This window comes from Centropristis striata, chromosome 19 (assembly GCF_030273125.1).
Source record: "Centropristis striata isolate RG_2023a ecotype Rhode Island chromosome 19, C.striata_1.0, whole genome shotgun sequence".
Lineage (NCBI taxonomy): Eukaryota > Metazoa > Chordata > Actinopteri > Perciformes > Serranidae > Centropristis > Centropristis striata.
Genome location: NC_081535.1, coordinates 29,104,516 through 29,125,853, shown reverse-complemented (window position 1 = coordinate 29,125,853; position 21,338 = coordinate 29,104,516). Strand labels below are relative to the sequence as shown.

General features: G+C 34.9%; 1 protein-coding gene across 2 annotated transcripts in view; it reads left to right on the top strand.

The window, feature by feature from the left end:
• zmiz2 (zinc finger, MIZ-type containing 2) overlaps window positions 1-21,338 on the top strand; it is a 39,761-nt gene that overhangs the window by 5,136 nt on the left and 13,287 nt on the right. The window contains exons 2-13 of one of the 2 annotated variants that reach the window (XM_059357346.1): window positions 4,514-4,615; window positions 7,026-7,140; window positions 8,930-9,129; window positions 11,376-11,544; window positions 12,970-13,173; window positions 14,206-14,418; window positions 15,677-15,760; window positions 15,869-16,046; window positions 17,257-17,398; window positions 18,254-18,332; window positions 19,765-19,896; window positions 19,997-20,102. In XM_059357346.1, the coding sequence (XP_059213329.1) occupies window positions 4,566-4,615; window positions 7,026-7,140; window positions 8,930-9,129; window positions 11,376-11,544; window positions 12,970-13,173; window positions 14,206-14,418; window positions 15,677-15,760; window positions 15,869-16,046; window positions 17,257-17,398; window positions 18,254-18,332; window positions 19,765-19,896; window positions 19,997-20,102 (1,672 nt within the window). In that variant the 5' untranslated portion in view covers window positions 4,514-4,565. Of the gene's footprint in view, window positions 1-4,513; window positions 4,616-7,022; window positions 7,141-8,929; window positions 9,130-11,375; window positions 11,545-12,969; window positions 13,174-14,205; window positions 14,419-15,676; window positions 15,761-15,868; window positions 16,047-17,256; window positions 17,399-18,253; window positions 18,333-19,764; window positions 19,897-19,996; window positions 20,103-21,338 lie in introns of both variants that reach the window. The other variant, XM_059357345.1, reaches the window with a different exon arrangement.

The following is a 21,338-nucleotide window of genomic DNA, read 5'->3' as shown; positions in this document are numbered from 1 at the left end:
TCAGCCCTGTGTAGGAATGTATAATAATGGTACACTAGTTACTATTTTCTGACATTTTCTAGATCAGTGCACATATTCACTGAAGAGAAGTTGAGTTGAGAACGAAGATTGTGTTTGGGATGTAAACAGTTATGTCTTGAATGCACAACATAAAACTCTGCTGGTTGGACTCTCTCATTCAAAACAATAACAAAAGACGCAGTTTGATGACGTTGTGAGCTTCATTACTGGCATCATGGGAGCTGTGGCGTCACTTTCTCCTGTCAGGATCCCTTCAGTGTTCATCACTCAGCAGCAGAATTCTCCTCAGAGGTCTCCTCCTCTCCAGAACAACCAGCTGCTGATTAAAACCAGTCAAAACACCGAATTAAGCAGTTTTACGTGAAGAATGCACTTTTTTTTTTCAATGCAGTCTGGTGGAAACACCACAGGTCGAGCTGTAGCTGACATATGCTCGGCTTGTTTCTCTGAAGAGTTCAGATCCAGACGTCTGATGACTCACATCCTTCATCTGGTTCAAATACAGAGTTAAAAACGACCAAGATGTATAAAAGTGGGGGGAAAAAATGGATTAAAACCTAATTAAAGCATGCACAAAGAAGATATGACGCCACACATTTCTCTGGTTTGAAAACTGTTGGAAATATGGAAAATATAAATGCACAACTCAACAAAGTAATAAAAAGTTCTAGTTGTTTTTAGACATTTTAATGAAGAAAAGTCAGATATTTTACCTTGTTAAAGGCTCGTTCATGGGTTCATTTGATATGGGTAATCTACAAAGACAAATTTGAATGAGGAGCTTTTATCAGAAGTGCTTTCCTGTTATCAGCTTTGGGTTTGTTTACTTTCTGACGGGCTGAGCAGGACACACACAGACACACAGTGAGCAGCTGATTCACTCTACTCTGTGAGGGAAGACACTTTTTGTGTTACTCTGTCACACATTCAGCTCTGTTTCCTTTAGATCAGGCAGCTCCTGAAGGTGAGGATGTTTTCGGTAGTGAGATATTAAAACATCTGTGAAACTGACAGATTAACTTTTCTGAAAGTTATTTTCTTTATCCATAAATCGCAAGTCTATAAAAGTAAAGGTTAATACTGAAAAATGTCAACAAAAATGCCTTGTATTGTCCAACTAACAGTCCAATAAAAAAAGTTTTTATAATTGAAAATAAAAGCAGAAAACCCTCACATTGTAGAAGCGGGAAGCAATGAAGGTTTATTATTTTTACTAAATAAAAGACCTAAATCAATTAATATTTAATTTCATATTTCATTTAATATGTCATAGCGATTAATCATTGCTGCCTTTCCATGAATTCTGCTGTTTACACAGAGCAGAGAGGAGAGGACAGGAGACGCTGGAAACATGACAATATTTCAATATATACAATATGTGGAGAAAACTGTTTTTTTTTTTTTTTACAACATTCAGGATACTTGTGGGCACTTGGAACAGTGTTTATATATACATTACATTTTATTACAATTTTTAAAAAATAATGTATCAGAGAAATTCAATGTTTTATTTCTGTCATTCTAACTGTGTTATTCTGCACAACAACATGTTTGAGTTGTTCTCACTTGTAGCCATGATTGTGTTGATTCCACAGAGCTGCAGGACTTATAGATTTATAGAGATTTTATATATTGCAGTGAAATACAAAAGTTAACAAAAGTGAAATATAAATAATGTAATTTTCACTAAGTTTTATGAAAAGCAGACAGTTTTCCTGTTACCCTGCTGACAAGCACAATACATTTATAGCAGTTAAAAGTCCAGTATTTCCCTCTGAATGTGGTGGAGTAGCAGGAAATAAAAGTGTTAAAGTGGCTGAAAGTTGTGCAGGACTTGGGTCACATGACACCGCTGCACTCGGTGGCTGTCAGAACAAAAGAGCCTCTGAAATTTGAGCGTTTGATTGGCTGAGCTGGTGATCTGACTGTTGGTAGATAAATAATGTAAAGTGTGTTTGTTTTTATTATTTGATTAGGTAGCGGAGGGAGTGTTTAATCATCTCTGCTGACTGGCTGCCAGCCGCTCGTCCCTTCGAGCGCTTCATGAATACTTGAACATTAAAAGCTGTTTTCTCTCGACTTGAATTGATTATTAGTTTAATTGAATTAGATTACGGCTTTGTGGACGTAATCAGCAGCTCTGAGCTGATCTATAGGGACGGCAGTGTGGTTTAATTATAAAACACGAGTTTTAAATGTCTCGTGATCCATTAAACTGTTAAGCTGAAGGCTGTTATATAATATTACTGTAACAATCAGCTGTCCAGCAGGAAATCATGGTGATGCATTAATCAGCAACTTTCAAAAATTTGTTATAATCTGTTTAGGCCTCGGCAATATGACAATATATATTGGTTATACTTTATAGTTTTCTATATTTTTTTTCTATTGTGCTGGTATTATTTAGTACATGCAACAATTAGTCAATGAATTGATGAGCTCAGTCAGAAACTATTTATTTTCAGGATTTTTTTCTTGTAAATTTACCACTTTCCTTTCTGAATTTTTTATTTATTTGTATTTTTTTTATATATAAATTTTCTTTATTGAGCAGTTAACTTCAACATACATTCCTCTGTTGAATAAGGCAATAAAGAAATAAAAGGACATTAAAAATACATTTTTGTCAAAAAATTGCCTTTTGTCAAATAAGAGCAGAAATTTTATTGGCAGATATTTTTGAGTATATTTTATTTTATTATTTATATTTAAGATTTTTTTTAAAGAAAAAAAATCTCAATCCGATTCCAGCTTCTTGAATGTGAATATTTTCTGGTTTCATAATTTTCAAAATTATTATTTATTCATTTCTGGTTCATTTTATGGAACAAACAACTAATCCATAAAAGATATAGAAAAAAAGTCAGAATCTGATTCCAGCTTCCTCAATGTGAATATCTTCTGGTTTCTTTATTTAAATTATTATTATTTATAATTTTTTGGTCCTTTTTTCCACTATTTTCTGACATTTTATGGACCAAATCCCGAAAATAATCGCCAATAAAATAATATTTAAAATAAAATATTTTTTGTTGAGAAAAGATTATGCATGCATTTTTTTTGTTAGTGCCTACATAAAATATATATATATATATATTCATGTACATTTACAGATATAAAGCAGATAAAATAGAAGATATGGATATTTTAAATTGTATTTTGGATTAAAAAAAATATATATTTTTTAAATTGAGCAATTAACTTCAGCATACATTCCACATTTAAATATAGGAATAAGTAACTATTTAAATCAATTATTTAATAATTTATCACAAATTCTTGATGATCCCAGCTTCTCGAATGTGAGAATTTGCTGTTTCTTTTTGTCTTAAAAGTTGCACAGAACAAGATGAAATCACTTTGGGCTTTTGGAAACCATGATTAAAAGCTTTTCTGCCCATTTTTAGACCAAACAAATCAATCAATTAATAGTAAAATAATAGTTAGTTGCACCCTGGTGTGATCTGAAGAGGCCCATTATAAATAACCGTGTGTTAATGAACTTGAACCTCCTCCTGTTGTTTGTTTGCTGTGCTTTGAAACAGCCGAGTGTTTGTAGTGGCTGAGAGCAGGAAGAGGGTCAGCTGAGGGTTGATTGATCGCCTCCAGTGTTTTTTTGGCTGTCAGTGTGATGGCAGCAGCTGAGAGGGAGCGAGGCAGCGAGCCGTCGGATGGAGAGGAAAGAGTTGAGAGAGAAAGGTCAGGAAGTTGAAGTCACGAGAGGAAAGGAACGGCGAGTCTCTCTGCAGGTACACGCTGTGCTGCCTGTGATCCAGACAGACATCTTACAAGCTCTTTGTGTGGTTTCTCTGCTCAGCTGTGATGGAAGTTACAAGGTGCCGTCTGGAGGCAGCCGCCGCCGTTTGATAGGAGGGAATTCAGGTAGAGCGGTCATGTGATTCACCCACCTCCCTTTCCCTTTTTTTCTACGCGAGATGTCTGACCCAAATCTGCAGAAAGGAAAGAGAAGAAACAAGAGGAGGAGGAGGAGGAGAAGGGATGGGGATGTGTGTGTCAGTTGTCAGATAAAGAAAATGATTAGCGATGGATGAGAAAATGTGCAGCAAAACAGACAAAACGTGCGCTATTGAAGCGGGCAGATAAACACGCAGGGGTGGCATTAAACGGAGCAAATCGCAGAACAAGATGCTTCCTGCTCGGCACGTCGGTGTGCAGCTGAGAGGAGAGTCTGCCTCTTCACATCTCTGTTCTCTTAAATTCCTTTTGAAATCAGCAAGCTAAATTTAGCTTGCAGCACCCCTCCCCCCCCTCCCTCCCCCCTCCTCTGAGAGGTATCAGAGCTACAGCAGTCAGTGATAGGCTAACGTTTTGATGTGCACAGTCCACACACACACACACACACACAGATTAAAGTGAGTGGCTGTGAGTGGGAGGGCGCTGTGTCTTTGTGCACACAGTGTGGGCTTTAGTGATGATGAATTGTTGCTTTGCAGTAAATGAGCTCTGAGTAACCGTCTTCTCTCCCTCTCAGGGCTGCCTCTTGAGGACAGTGGGGGCTCTCTGATGATCCCCCCGTTCATCCGATGAACCCCCTCAACTCCATGAAACCTTCCCTGCCTCCCACTCCACAAAGGTACACACACACACACACACACACACACACAAACACTGCTGTGACATTAAGCTCCGTGTCCTCAGGTGAACCATGTATGTGGCCCCCCGGGGGGTCCGTATCAGAAAAGTGAGGCTCCGTTTAAGTCGGCTGACTTGACTTCCAGGTTTCCATTCAAATGTTGCACATTACATTTTCCTCTCTGTGTGCTTGTATTTCTCTGCAATATATAAAATGTATATAAATCTTTAAGTCCTGCAGCTCTACGGAATCGGCACAATCACGGCTAGAAGTGGGAACAACTCAGAACAACACAGAATGACATAAAATCAGAAAAAACAAGTTGAATTTCTCAGATAAATTATTATTTTTCAATTGTTATACAACACCTTTATTGTTGAAAGAAACTGTTAAAACAGGCGTAAAAAAACTAAAAAGCAAACGCTTTATTTTAAAGGACACATGTAGAATAATAAAGAGATTCTGACACAAATATCAACATTTTAAGACAAGTTTTACTCACTTTTTTTAACTGAAACTTTTGATGATCTGTTCAAGGAACGTCGTAAAGTTCAAATACTGACGATAAAGCCTGTTTTTACAGTTTCTTTCAATGATAAACGGTGTATTTTTGGTGATATTTGTAAGAAAAAAAAGAGTAAAACCCAGTGTGGTACAGAGGGTTAAATCTATTACTGTAGCTGGGCCCTCCCTGTGATTCAGATCCACTCAAAATGTTCTGCTTCCATCAACTGTCATGATAATGGGACCAATAGTTTTTCTCTAATCCTGCTGACAAACAGACAACAAACAAACTGAAGACATCCTCTTCGTGGAGAAAATAATGAATTAGTTCCACCGAACAGCTTCAGATCTTAATTACAAACTGTTAAGATAATCGACTGCTGAGCGTTCTCTGGCTCGACCTTTTTGGAAGCGACTTTATTAAGTTTAACTGGAACAGAAACTCCCTTTAATTGATCCTGTTGATGATCAGTTTCTCTGAAGGCATCAGACATGTTTGAAGTTAAATTCATTGTTGTTATCTTTTGATATTATTTCTTTCAGGGGTATAAGTGTTAATAACTCAGCGGTTCAGAGCGAGGATGCAGAGGGGAAACCTCAACAGTCTGATTAGTTCACCGAGGTGGAAATGATTTATTGATCAGCTTTTATTCAATACCTGCTCTCTGCTGCTGCAGTACAAATGAGCCCTGAAAATATATATAAATATAATGTAATATGTGAATAATGGTATAAGAGAGATGGAAGACAAATAATAATAATTAAATACACAATAATAAAAAAATAACAATAATTATTATTATAAAATACATGCATAATTAATATCGTAAGAATTTAAAAAAGGCATGGAAAAATATCAATTAATAAATAATACAGGATAGTAATAAAAATAAATAATAAGAAGTATTCACAATTATAATAAATCAATTCAACAACGCATTTTAAATAAAAGGGAAGACTGAACAAATAATAATAATAAGATGTACATGTAAGGCCTAAAAACAAAAAAATGAAAGACAAATTAAACCAATCAAACAAAAAAACGTATTACTATAATTTAATAATGATACATATTTGTATTAAGAGAGGAAAAGACTGAGCTAATAATAAGATAATGCATGATAATCATTAAAATAAATAATAAGAAATATTCACAATTGTAATGAAAACATTTCAAATTTAATACTAGAGGGAAGCAAAAAATAAGAATTAAAAAAAATATATTGAAAATGATTATTATTAATAATAATATGGACAAGGATAATAATAATAATTAAAAAAGATATATATATATATGTATATGTGGATAATAATAAGAAAAATGTATATATAAGAGAGAGAATGCTGAACTAATAATAATAATAATAACAATAATAATAATAAAAAAGGAAATATAGTTACAATTAAAATTAGAGAGGGAAGAATGAGAAAATAATAATAATAAAAAAATACAAAATCATAATCAAAATTTAAAAATACTATTAATATAATATTATAAACAAATAGGTATAATATTAACAAACAAATAGGTAATTAAAATAGTAATAAATCTCCATAATAATAAAAAAAATATTGATAATTAAAATAAGAGAGGGAAGAGAAAATAATACAAAGAAAATAAATAATAATTAAAATTAATATACATAATAACACATATAGCATTAATTACAACCAGTTTTAAAAACACATTTTTATTAATTTTATTAATAATGAATAAAAAAGATGATTTGTAATGGATTCATTGATATCTGACTGCTCTCTGCTGAACCTTCCTCATAATACATCCAGTAATAATTGAATTAAAATAAACAGTTGAGTCTTAAATAATAAATAATAAATGAATGGATGTTTCCTGTGATGGATTCTCTGCTGAACCTTCCTCACATCTTCGTTTCTTCTGCAGCAGCGACGGCCCCTTCCTGAATGACCCAGTCTCCTGGCAACCAGGAACCAATCAGCACCCAGGATCTCTGTCTGTAGTAACCACAGTGTGGGGCGTGACCAATCCCACACACAGCCAGGTAACACACACACACACACACACACACACACACACACACACACACACACACACACACACACACACACACACACACGAACATTTCTTTTTATCTTCTTCTGTTTTCTGTGCTGTAACTACACAAAACCAGTAAAAAAAGTTTATTTATTATTTATGTATGAAATAAAGGCTCATATTTCCCGGACTGCTGCAGTAACAATACAACTCTATTTATCATATTTTTTATTTCTTAACTAGTAATTTAATACAATCATATTTTTTATTATTATTTTATATTTAGCTTTGTTAAATGTTTATTATATTTATATTTATGTTAAATGTAATGTAAAAGGGGACACATCTGTTGTATTTTATTCAATTTTGTTTCCTATATTGTTATTATTTATTATATATTTTTCTATTGATTTTTTAAATATTAAATAGTAATATTTTACTTTTAACAGCACAACTCTATTTATTTATATTCATTATTATTTATTTCAGTGTATTTATTTCTTGAGTAATTTAATACAAGCGTATTTTTTTTTAAATTTTATATTTAGTTTAGTTTAGTTTATTTATCCTAAATGTACTGTTAAAGGGTCTGTTTTTTAAATTAAATTGTGTTTCCATTATTATTATTTAATATATATTTTTCTATTGATTTTATTACTTGATGTAAAATATTTTACTTTTAACAGCACAACTTTATCATATTTAATTATTATTTGAAGTTATTATTTATTTTTGTTTAATTCTCAACTAGTAATTTAATAGTCATATTTTATTATTACTTTATATTTTTGTTTATTTATCCTAAATATGGGTCACATCTGTTGTATTTTATTCAATTTTGTTTCCTATATTGTTATTTATAATATATTTTCTATTGATTTGGTTTCTTGTTAAATATTTTTGCACAATGTTATCATATTTTATTATTATTTTATATAATTTATTTTAGTCTATTTATGTAAAAACTGGTAATTTAATACAGTCATATTTTATTATTTTATATGATTTACTCTATATTCGTCTTATTATTAAAATTTATTCTATATATTTTTCTTGATGTAAAATATTTTACGCTTAACAGCACAACTTTATCATATTTAATTATTTTTTAATATTATTTATTTAATAATAATCCTTTCATATTTATTTTAAAACTGGTAATTTACTACAATCATATTTTATTATTAATTTATAATATATATTCTGTATTATTAGTATTTATTCTATATTTCTTATTGGTGTAAATATATTTTTTATTTTACTTATTCATTTGATTTGATTTTGTTCAGGGTTTTTATTTTATTTTTACTTTTACAGATTTTATTTCGTAGTATTTTATTCTATTTTCTGGAGCTGGCATAACCATAACAATTTCACACAAATAAACTTTTATATAATTCCACCCACACAGTTTTGCTCATGTGTTTTATTTGTTACTGCAGATATTTAAAAGAAATCAGACAAATCAGACTAAACTGAAACATGTGGGCTTCCACTCTAGGAATTTATTTAAAGGAAGTTCTAAATGGAGCAGACATGAAGCCAAAATCAACATTTCTCTCTGATGTAACTGATCTTCTGAAGTTGTAAATTAACACTCGGAGGCTCTCAAAGGTCACGCCCACGCTGCTCCGTACGTAGGAGGGAGCTGCCTGCTGATAAATGTGTCTCATTCTCCACATTTTGCGCTGTAAATATCTGTGATAACACCTCTCTCTCTCTCTCTGTCTCTCTCTCTCTCTCTCCCTCTCTCTCTCTCTCTCTCTCTCTCTCTCTCTCTCTCTGTTCCCCTGCAGGTGTTCGGAGCACCCATGGGTCCGGGCGAGAGCTCTGGCGGTCACATGATGCCCGGCGGCAGCCCCGGTATGGGCCCCGGCATGGGCTCCCAGTTCATGGGCCAGCAGTCGTACGGAGACGCCCATAAAGGCTACGGCCAGCCCGTCATGTACGGACGCCCCAGTGCTGCTTACAACCCGGCGTCCGCCTACGGGGGAAGGTACGCCGCTCCTCTGCTCGCCTACTGTCATCATTTAAGGCTAAATTTGACCCCAAATGAGGACGAAGGACTGTCCCAATGTCGAGGATCCTCCGGAGGACAGAGTCCTTCTTTTGCCCAAATTCCGAGGATGCATGCATGTATCCTCCGTGCGCTCCGACTACCCATAAAGCATTGCGGTCACCGGTCTACCGGGAGATTTAAAAATGGCGAGCGTAGAAACAGCGACGCCGGTGGCGCAATATGCATTTAAATATATAAGTATTTTCAGTTTACACTGAATGTTGTTACATAACTTACAAAACGTGTGTTTAAAGTCAAGCAAAAACATATAGATAAACAAATGCCAGAATATTAAGCTAAAGATAATAAACGTCATCTTGATACATTGCCGGTTAAGTTAATCATCATTTAATCACATTTCTTTCGTTTATGTGTACAGGTGCATAAATTAAACTATCCTAGAAAAGTTTGGCAGTAATTCAATTCAAAAAGTGGAAATAACACATCATTTAGAACCATTAACACACAGAATGAAACATTTTATGTCTTGATTTATTCAATTTCCTCTAATTATAATCATTATGGCTTACATTTAATGAAGACCTAAAATTCAGTGTCTCAAAACAATTTGAATATAACAAAAGACCAATTTTAAAAAGTATGTTTAATATGTAAATGTTGGCCTCTGAAAAGTATGTCCATCTATATGACTCAGTACTTGGTTGGGGCTGTTTGACTTGAACTACTATTCTAATGTATTGAGAGGCATCTGTAGATGTACATTTGATGTGTTGTGCAAAGCATTTTGAACGAGGGAAAGACCTTAAATAACAACTAAATGGTTCTTCTGGCTGTTCATGCTGAAGTCCAGACTCCAGTGTTTATGATAAGATGTTAATTAACCCTCTAGCATGTATGTTTTCTTTTTAAAAAATGGAAAAATTACACTATTTATTGTAGAAAGAAACGTGTAACAACAGGCATTATCGTCAGAATTTGAACTTTCCGACGGTCATTGAATGACTCATAGGTTACAAATGTTTCCGTTATAAAAAGTGATCAAAACCAAGTTTAAAATTGTGACATTCCTGTCAAAAAACATTAAATTCTGCGCTCCTCAGCTGTCTGTTCAGCCTTATATTTGCATAACAGCAGTGAATGAAAATGCACATTTAACCCACTGAACTACACCGGGTTTAAAAAGTTTGTTTTCTTAAAAAACACACCATTTATCGTTGAAGGAAGCTGTAAATAAAGGCATTATCGTCAGAGTTTGAACTTTCTTACAGTCCTTGAACAGATCATAGGTGACGAAATTTTCCATTCTAAAAAGTGACCAAAACTTAAAATGTTAAAATGTTGATATTTGTGTCAGAATCTCTTTATTCTACATGTGTCATTTAACCAGATCCTGTTAAAAACATTAAATTCTGCTCCTCAGAGACACTTTGAAGACATGATTGATTCTGCTGGGACCAACGGTCACGAGACAAATATTCACTGAAAATCTGTTTACACAGAGAAGAGAGGAGAGGACAGGAGAGGCTGTTTACACAGAGCAGAGAGGAGAGGACAGGAGAGGCTGTTTACACAGAGCAGAGAGGAGAGGACAGGAGAGGCTGGAAACATGACAATATTTACAATATGTGGAGAAAACAGTTTTTACAACATTTGTGACTTTGTGGGCACTTGGAAAAGTGTTTCTATATACATTCCATTTTATTCCAATTTTTTCCTTTTTTTTAATTTTTGGAGAAATTTTTCATGACAAAAACCTACTGTTTAGGGTTCAGATGGTTAATTTTGACCTTCTTTATCATGTTAATTTAGCTCAGATGTAAAAAAAAATGTTCCTATTTGAACCTTTTTCTCTGAGTGTTTATCTTCGTCGGGGCTTTTCACAGTAATTAATGTCACTTCTACGAGCTGACAGATATAATTAACACATTTAGTGAGTTATTGACAGTTTTGAGCGCCCTGCTCCTTTAACTCTGAGCTGGAACATTATTCCTCTTGTCTGCTTTGATCCTGAAACTCGGCGTTTGATGGTGGTTGTGTGTTTTGCTGGAGCTCTGTGCTCCTCTGTGCCGTTTCTGCGGAGGTTTTGCATCAACATATGTCAGCGTGGCGGCTCCCACCGCTCTGACTCATGCTCATGACGAAACCACACACGCTCAGTTCACTTAGTTCACCGCCACCCACTCACCTCCCCCCGTCTTCCCCCCCTCCCCCCCTCCCTGCAGTTACTCTGGAAACAGCGGAGGTGCCGGTCTGGGCGTGCGTCCTCCCTCAGACTTCACTCAGGCTGCCGCTGCTGCTGTTGCCGCTGCCGCTGCCACGGCAACCGCCACCGCTACGGCAACCGTACAGGCCATACAAGAGAAGCAGAACCAGGAGCTCAGCTATGGACAGGTAAATGTTTCTTTTTTCTTTCAAAGTTATTTTTATTGGATTTTCCTTGGATGCATAATTATATCAGCTGTCAGAGCACACATCAGTTTATCCAATACATCCATAGAATAGGCAAGTACAAAATAAATGAAAACACCAAAGTTATAGTCAAAAAATACAAAAACAAAACAAATAGAAAAAACAAAAACAAACAAATAAATGAATGAAGATAAACATAAGAGAAAATTATAAAATAAATAAAAAAATACATAATAATAATAATAAAAATTTAATAAAAGGAGGATAAGACACAGACAGACAGAAAGGGACAACATAAGAGGGAAGGGGACAGGTAAATGTTTCTGACAGGTAAACGTGTCTGTGTCTACTTCAGAGTCTTTGCATTCATCTTCTTACACCTAAAAACTGTAGATTCAACACAGCTGCAGCAGGTCCACATCAGTTTTCTACAGGATTAAGATGTTTAAAACCTTTTTATGGCACTTTTTGGTATTTTATTTAACATCATGAGACAAATATTCCTGCACTGGAGGCCTTCAGAGAGAGAACTTGGGTCTTAAATGTGTCAAAGTTTGCATTCTATGTCTTTAATTCTTAGAACGAACATTAAGTGTGGTGCATCCTAAGTGTAAAGAGTTTTATCAGCTCCCAGATCAGTTGCGAGTTATTATGGATCAGATGATTGCAACGCTTTTCTAGAAGATTCCGATATTTAAAACTTATTATTTCACTTTTTCAGATTTTATTTAACATCATGAGACAAATATTCCTGCACAGGACGGCTTCAGTTTACTTCCCAGGGTGCAACTTGAGTGAACTTTTTGTCTTAAATGCATAAAAATTGCCATTTTATATAGATTAAACTTAGAAGTGTGATGCATGTTTAAAACCTTTTTTATGTCACTTTTTCATATTTTTTTAACATCATGAGACAAACATTCCTGCACAGGACGGCTTCAGTTTACTTCCCTAGGTGCAACTTGAGTAAACTTTTGGTCTTAAATGTGTCAAAATGGTAGAAAGAAACTATAAAAACAAGCATTATCGACAGAATTTGAACTGTCCGACGGCCCTTGAACACATCATAAGTTACGGAAATTTACGTTATAAAAAGTGACCAAAATGAAGCGTAAAATAGTGATATTTCTAATGATATTAATACACCTGGAGGAAATCTCTTATTTTAGCTGTCATTTAGTTTTCATTTGTCACATGCACAACATTCATTCATCACAGTGGAGCGGCCTTAGCCTATTAAATACTATAAAATGTATAAAAACAGAAGAAACGTGCAAGTAAAAAGGAGAGTTTGGGGCATACATGTTGAGTTAAATTCAGCAGAACTGAAGCAGACAGATGTTAGATCTTCTTTTCTTTAAAACCCTTTTGAAACTTTTTTACTCCTGTTGTCTCTTTCCCTCTCAGATGGGCGGAGCGTCCTCTTACAGCACCCAGTTCCTGTCCCACGCGGGCCCCCGTGGCCCCCCAGGGATGGTCTCGTCCAGACCGGGACCCCCGCCGCCCAGCGGAGGCCTGTACCCGTCCCACCCGGCCCAGGCTCAGAAGATGCCGCAGCACGGCGGCTACCCCGGGCCGCAGCAGGGCCTCAAACGGCCGTTTCACTCAGAGGTCAGTCAGCCTTTAACCATGCAGGAGATAATACTTTTTTATATGTATATTAATATTTATTAGATAAATAAAGGCAAATCCCTACAGGTTACTTCCACTGCAGGAGTTTTTGTTCGATAAACAGGTCGAAGTTTTATTTTATTTATTTATATATATATAAACTTTGACTTGACTATATTTAAAAGCTGAAATAATTAGTTAGTTAATTGGGAAATCAATCAACAAAAAATAACTTGACATATTACTATTATTATTATTATTTTTATTTTTTTTCAAACAAAAAATGGCAAATATTATATTGATTTTATATTGATTCCAGCTTCTTAAATATGAAGATTTGCTGCTTTTTCTTTTTATAAATTATTTAAATAATACAATTTAAATATCTATTATTCTTGGTGCTTTTTGATTTTTGTTTTAACTTGATTGACAGTATTTAACATTTGAACAGCCTGATTTTTTTAAATTAAATTATTTATAATTGTATTATTAATAATAATAATAATAATAATATAATATAATATATCATATATATATATATATATATATATATATATATATATACATATTGAATTTGTGAAAATAAAATAAAAAATAATTAATTCAGCTTCTGAATGTTTTTATTTTTTATTACAATGAGACGAATTCAGAATTAATAAATGAATATACAAGAGCTGTAAATGTAGTCCCGTTTAAATAATAAATAATAATAAATATTCAGTGGCTGTTAAAATGTAATACTTGTATCTCTTATTTGCTTCGACGTAAACAAAGACGGAATGAACGTGAAAAAAAATATAAATATAAAAATACTGAGACACGTGTCACTGTCATTTCTGCTCTGTTGGTCTATTTTTCAGGATTATTTTTTAGATTTTTTTTACATTAATTTGTGAATATTCTTAAGAATGACAAGTTTTGCTCTTTGAAAGGCTGCACCTGCATTATAATCCTCTTCTATTATTATTATTATATTATCGTGACAGGTTGCAACACATGCTCATCCTTTTCTTTCTGCTGTTTTCCCTGCAGGGTTTCCCGGTGCAGCAGTACGGCTCCGGGGGCATGTCGGGGTACCCCACGCAGCCCCTCCAGTACCCGGCCGGCCCCCCGCAGCGCTGCGCCCCCTCCCCCTCCTACCCCTCCAGCCGGATGCCCCTCATGGGCCAGTACGGCTCCGGATCCCAGCACCCGGCCCAGTTCCCTCCTGGAGCCGGACAGCCCAACCCTCCACAGTACTACAAGGTAATCACTTCCTTTTACTCTACAAAATAAAAGCCTGACTGATGCTTCATGTTTGCTGTCGATCCAAACACCTGTATTTAAGTTATCCATCCAGTCAAAACCAAAAACTACAAAGATTTTTTAATTATTAACAACTTTATCATCTTTTACAGGAAGGAGCAATAATCACATTTTGAAAATTGCATTACAAAAAAAATAAATAAATACAAATAATACATACATTAAATAATATTACTACTAATGATTAGCAGCCCCATTAGCAGTAGATTATTATTCATCTGTCATTTTTATGTCATTAACCTTCAGGAAATTGAAAAATATAAAATATATTTACATAAAAAGCATTTAAAATATCCCAAGATGTTTCAAGCTTATGAATACCTTTTGTTCTTTATTTGAAAAGTTACAAACGTTGGAGCGTTATAAAAACTGAAATCACATCAATAAAAAAAGCTGAACAAAAGTCATGGATGGAAGCAAGTTTTAGGTCTTTTTCAAATATATTTTAATGCAAGTGAGAGCTAAACTAGTGAATCAATCAACAGAGAATTAATCTGCAGATATTTTCATAATTAATTGTTTGAGTCAAGCAAAAAAAAAGTGACTCATTCTCAGGTTTTTCTCTTATTCTCTTATTCTTTTTTTTTTTTTGACATTATATAGAGAAACAACCCATTGTTTAATTAGTAAATAATGTGCAGATTAACCCTCTAAACCCCACAACCTACTGATGGGTGGAAAAGGCATGTTTTCTTTAAAAAACCCACCAAAATTGCACCATTCATCAGAGCCAGAAACGATAGAAAACTAAATTATCGTTGGATTTTCACATTTCCAACAGTCCTTGAATGATGCCATTCCATCGAGAAAAAACAAACAAATCTAAGCTTAAAATAGTGACGTTTTATTGAAATAACTTTATTGTACATGTCTCATTTAAAATGTAGCCAAAAATAAAGAGTTTGCCCTGCCAGATCCTGTTAAAAACATTAAATTCTCCATGATTTATTCTGCTGAGACGTTCGGTCACGTGACAAATATTCACTGCAGAAAATTATATGTACTTCATAAGAAATCTTTTTGACATCAAAGCACTTTAACGTCCGGTTTGAATATTCATTTGAATAAGAACTGTCTTCTCGATGTACAACACATCGGTCTGTAAGATTCCTAATTTGTCTTGTCATATGAAAATGAACTTGAAGTTGAAGATAGTTAAGTGATTCCCTGACTGTGATCTTTACTGTGTGTGGTGCAGTCGGAGCCGTTTAACGGTCAGGGCAGCCTGCCGTCTGCAGGAGCCGGAGGATACAACGCCTTCACGCAGGCTGCAGTCAGCGGGGTAAGACCCTCCACTCATCCTCTTAGAATTATTATTATTATTATTATTATTATTAACAGAGAAATATTCTCTGAGGGTCTAATCTCTGGTCTCGTCCTCGTCTCTCAGCCAGGTCGGGGCAGCGTGATGCCCGGGTATCCCAGCTCGCCGATGGGAGGGAACCCCACGCCTCCCATGACTCCCGGGACGTCCATACCCCCCTACCTGTCCCCGGGACAGGACACCAAACCCCCCTACCTCCCACCTGACACCAAACCCAACATCAGCGCCCAGCAGGTGTCCACAGGTGAGCCACACGCTGCAGGAAACACAAACAAAGAAGAGAGCTGCTCATCTTTTAGATCCCCTAAGGTTTTCTTAAATGTGTTTAGAAGAAGGTTCTGGTTCAGATTAGGGCCGGTACTCGATTAAAAAAATTAATCTAATTAATTAGAGGCTTTGTAATTAATTAATCGAAAATTAATCGCAATTTAATCGCATTTTAATCGCATTAAAATATTTGACCTGAGAACAGTGAGAAGTAATTTTTTTCACATGGATTTTTAGTATACCATTGAATAATGTCTGAATACATAAGCTTAAGCAACAAAAATGTTGTTTATTTTTGTTCAAGTCCAACAGACCAGTGCAATTTTTGCCATTAAGTGTAGCAATAGCATATTTAGCATTTAGCATATATAGCTTGCACACAACCATGCTCTTATCGACGCTTCCATCCGTTGTTTTTTAGTAACTAAATGTCCCATCATCCACGGGGCCAACCAAAGGTCTCATCAGCTTCTTCCTTCATGTTCACTGTGGTTTGTTGCTGTCTGAACGTCTGAACTCATGAACGCTAGTTGGTGCTCCAGTATAATCGATCCTCCTGAAACTCATCCAGTGAGAAACGAAAAAATAAGTGTGACATTAAAATGCGTTAATTTTTGTGTCACTGATTAATCTTAATTAACGCGTTTAAGTCCCGGCCCTAGTTCAGATTTATGGAGGTGATCCTAAACTGCAGAATCATCTGATTTGTCTTCTGAGAATGATGAATCCCATAATATCATCCAGGGCTCCAGATGTACACCAGCACAAAATTTAGGTGCACCCAACTTTAGTGAATGTCAGATAACTGATTTACAAAAAAAAAAATCTTCATGAAGCCCAATGTGTTTACACACAATCTTCTCCAGTAATTGCTGTTTTCATAACCATCATAAAAACGGGGAAAATGTTTCTCAAGGAGGTTTTTAACATTTATACACCTAGCCAGGTCCCTTTCATCTTTTTTAGATGTGTGTACATTATATACAGTATATAAGTGTAGCTGGAGCAAAGAAGGCATTACACGGAACAATGTGTCTTTGTATTTGAAAACAAGTCCATATTCAGCTACAACTAATACGGAATTCCTCCAGAGATCTAAATAATTAGTTTTAGAAGATTCTTGTTCTTCAGGTAAAAGTATCTACTGTGGAGACGCTCTAAGACCCGCCCCTTTTTCTCTCTTCCAGGTAACCCGAGTGACGACCTGCGGCTTACGTTCCCGGTGCGAGACGGCGTGGTGCTGGAGCCGTTCAGACTGGAGCACAACCTGGCCGTCAGTAACCACGCCTTCCAGCTGAGAGACTCCGTCTACAAGACGCTCATGCTGAGGTACGGCAGGAAAAAAACACTCTCTGCTCCTCTTACTAGTGTATTTATCATCAAAAAAATATATATATCAAATGTATCATACACTGAAAAGAAGTTCTGGAAACCTCAAAATGAGCATGTCGTCAGAAAAATTACAAAAATGATTATCTATTTTAACTTTTTTTCTCCTATTTTCTCTTTTTTTTATTTTATTTGAAAAAAAAATATGTTTAAGTTGTTATTTATTTATTTATCATTTTCATTTTATTATCATTTCATTTTTTACATTTATTTTCACAAATTTCGTCGAGCTTGTATTTGCCCAGAGTTATTTTGTATTTTGTGTATTTTTATTTTTATTTTTATTTTTATTTTTATTTTTATTTTTACGTTTGCACTGATTACTTACAGGCCTAATACTCTTTATAAAATTGTACATAGAATTTTATAAAAAAAAATTCAGGCAGAATTAATTCATTTTATTTCTCATAGATTTTGTGCAGATTGCACTTGATTATTTAATTTTAAGTAGTCTATTTAAGTAGGGTTTTTTTTGTCTAAAAGTCTAGTAATTTAATTTTTTTTGCCTTGAAAGGAAGCTAAATGAAAGTATATTTTCTATAATTGTCTTCTACTTTGATCCCAGGGAAAGTCACAGTTAATATAAGAGATATATTTTGTGATTATTATAAAACTAAATGAATTGATTCGCTCCAGTGGAGGCCCGACTTAAGCTGTAACCTTTTAAAAGCTGTTTCTGTGTCATGACGTGTGTTCAGTGTTCCTCTTCCTGAGTGATGAATAAAAACAACACATGAGGAATGCTGTAGCCCCACCCTGCCTGTCTGTCTCACTGTGCTGTGTCGCCCCCTGCAGGCCGGACCTGGAGCTGCAGTTCAAGTGTTACCACCACGAGGACAGACAGATGAACACTAACTGGCCCGCCTCTGTGCAGGTAAACACCTTTATTGTTTGGATTTTTTAACAACTTTTTAATTAGTGTAATCAAGGTCATTTTGGCTCATTGAGGACTGATTGTGTGCAATTATTTTCACTTGTTCACTACAGAGATTAAATTCCTCCTTGGTGCTTTTATTGACTGATAATCTTAGAATACTTTCATTATCTTTTCACATACAGTAATGGAGTCGTTCATTTAAGAGCTGATATCTAGCCATTTTCCATGTTTTTTCTTGATAATATTTTTGGTTATTATCAATAAAACCATGGAAAATGTCTAGATATCAGCTCTTAAATTAAACTCTTATGAGCTGTTTTGTTATTGTCCAAACAAATGTACCTTTAGTTGTACCAGGCATTAAAATGAACAAGAAATTGAAGAAACAAGGGTGGTCTAATAATTTGTATAAATGTTTTTAAGGACATCAGTATTTCTCAAAAGATAAATATAATCCATCTATAAGTCCTGCAGCTCTATGGAATCAGCACAATCATGGCTAGAAGTGGGAACAACTCTAACATGTCTTTGTGCTGAATAACACAGTTAGAATGACAGAAATCAGATAAAAAAGAAAGTAGAATTTCGTCGAAATACACAGCCGCAAGTGTTACCTTTCCTCGTCAAGTTTCACTGAATTTTTATCAGGTGACTGTTCATCTCAGTCGAGATGTTCATGTCTTCACAGGGTCACTGAGGAGCACATTTATGTTTTTTGCAGTATCTGGTTAGTGCTAACCCTTTTTTTTAAAATAACATTTGAAATGAGACATGTAGAATAACAGTTATTCTGACAAAATAGCACCAATTTGAGCTAATGTTTCCTCAGCAGTGTTCATCACACATAAAATTAGAAAAACGGACAATTTATGTTTTTACATAAAGGAAGTACATAAATAAGTAGTGGCTCAGATAAATGGTGTAATTTGGCATCTTTTAGTTGTTTTTTATTAAAGAAAAGATTGTTGCGCAGGTTGTGGGCATCGGCGTCTGTGGAAATATTGGGAAAATATTTATTCATGTCAGGATTGGGCGATCGAGGAAATCAAAATAATATCAATATTTTTTATTAAAACCTAAACATCGATATTGTAGAGTGGACAATTGCTGCGTTCACAAAATATTTACTATACTATAATGGCATTTTTGATAAATAGTCACCAGTAATGTGTATAAAATGATAAAGTTGGTGAAGTCAAATAATAAAACCACTAAAAAAGTTCAGAAAAAACACGTATTTACTGTAATAAAGCCTTTAAAACCAGGAAATATCACAATAACACAATATAACAATAATCTTCTTTTCGTTACTGAAGTGTATTAAAAGTGTTAAAAGTTCATGTTAACTTTTTCTGGTTTAGCTGTTAAACATGAGGCTAAAAAGCATCAAATAAACTGAAATGTGTCTCTTTTTTCTCTTTTCTCTCAGGTGAGCGTGAATGCGACTCCTCTGTGCATTGAACGAGGAGACAACAAAACCTCCCACAAGCCGCTGTACCTGAAGTCTGTGTGTCAGCCGGGACGCAACACCGTGCAGATCACTGTGACCGCCTGCTGCTGCGTGAGTCTCCTTCAACTGCCGCTAACTGTCTCAATATCTCAAAAAACCCGACACAGTAAAGGGATCAGACCTCACCGTGTTCTCCCTCTTCTCTCTGCAGTCCCACCTGTTTGTGTTGCAGCTGGTCCACCGGCCGTCGGTCCGCTCCGTCCTGCAGGGTCTGATGAAGAAGAGGCTGCTGCCGGCCGAACACTGCATCACCAAGAGTCAGTTCAAAACACACAGTGCTTTAACTCAGCAACAGTTGCTGCTTTTTTCTTCTATTTCATCTAATTTTGAATGGACATTTATATACACTACTGGTCAAAAGTTTTAGAACACTCCAACTTTTCATTACATTACATTACATTACATGTCATTTAGCAGACGCTTTTGTCCAAAGCGACTTACAATAAGTGCATTCAACCTGATGGTACTAGACATAGACCATAGGAATCGAGTAAGTACATAACTTTAAGAGCTAACTGTCATTGCTAAGGAGTGCTATATGTTAAAGAAGAAAAGAAGAGAAAAGAATAAGAACTTTTTTTTTTTTTTTTTTTTTAAATATATATATCTGTTAGGTGACCATGACCATTTTCCAGAATTTTATTGAAAATGATGCAGTTTAATGTCTCAGTGTACTCTGAAATTAATACTTATAACAAATAAACAATTGAAGTTAAAAAATAAATCATAGAATCAGTTTAGAAAGGAAAATGTATTCTAAACTGTTGACTCATGGAAGTAGCACCTTAACAGATCGAACAGCTGAACACACTCAATGGAAATCAAATATTCTTCAGAAAGCTCTTCCCAACTCTGTTGCAGAAGTTCCCTTAAATGTGGAGCAACTTGTAGGTTGTAAGTAATCAAGAAAAGTTGGGACACCTGTAGGAATTGGTAGCAACTTAGCAACTTTCAAGGCTTGATCAACCTCCGTTGCTGCAGAACTGCTTTAAGTTTTTAACCCATTTCTTGTTCCCTGAAAAAGGCCTTTTTGTATAATTATGAAATGTACATTCTTTTCCAGTTTTGGTTAACCTTACCTTTTTTTATTTACCTCTGGCAGTTCACCACTTACCTTTGTACCCTTTCTAGCTGTTCATTGGACTTGAACTGCTTGAATTTCAATAAAAAAATTGGAAAATTGTGGTGTTCTAAAACTTTTGACCGGTAGTGTGTATACTAGTGATGTGCCAATGAAGCCTCATGAACCATTTTCTTTATTTTCTGAGCCCACTTGATGGCGCTCTCTGTTCAACAAAGAGCTGAAAGCACACTTGATTCCAATCCTTCAGCCTTTTTCTTTAAACCAATAGCTCCAAAAAAAGAAAGAACAGAAAAAAGGGACACATTTCAGTTTATTTGATGCTTTTGAGCCTCATGTTTAACAGCTGAACCAAAAAAGTTAACATGAACTTTTAACACTTTTAATACACTTCAGTAACAAAAAGATATTT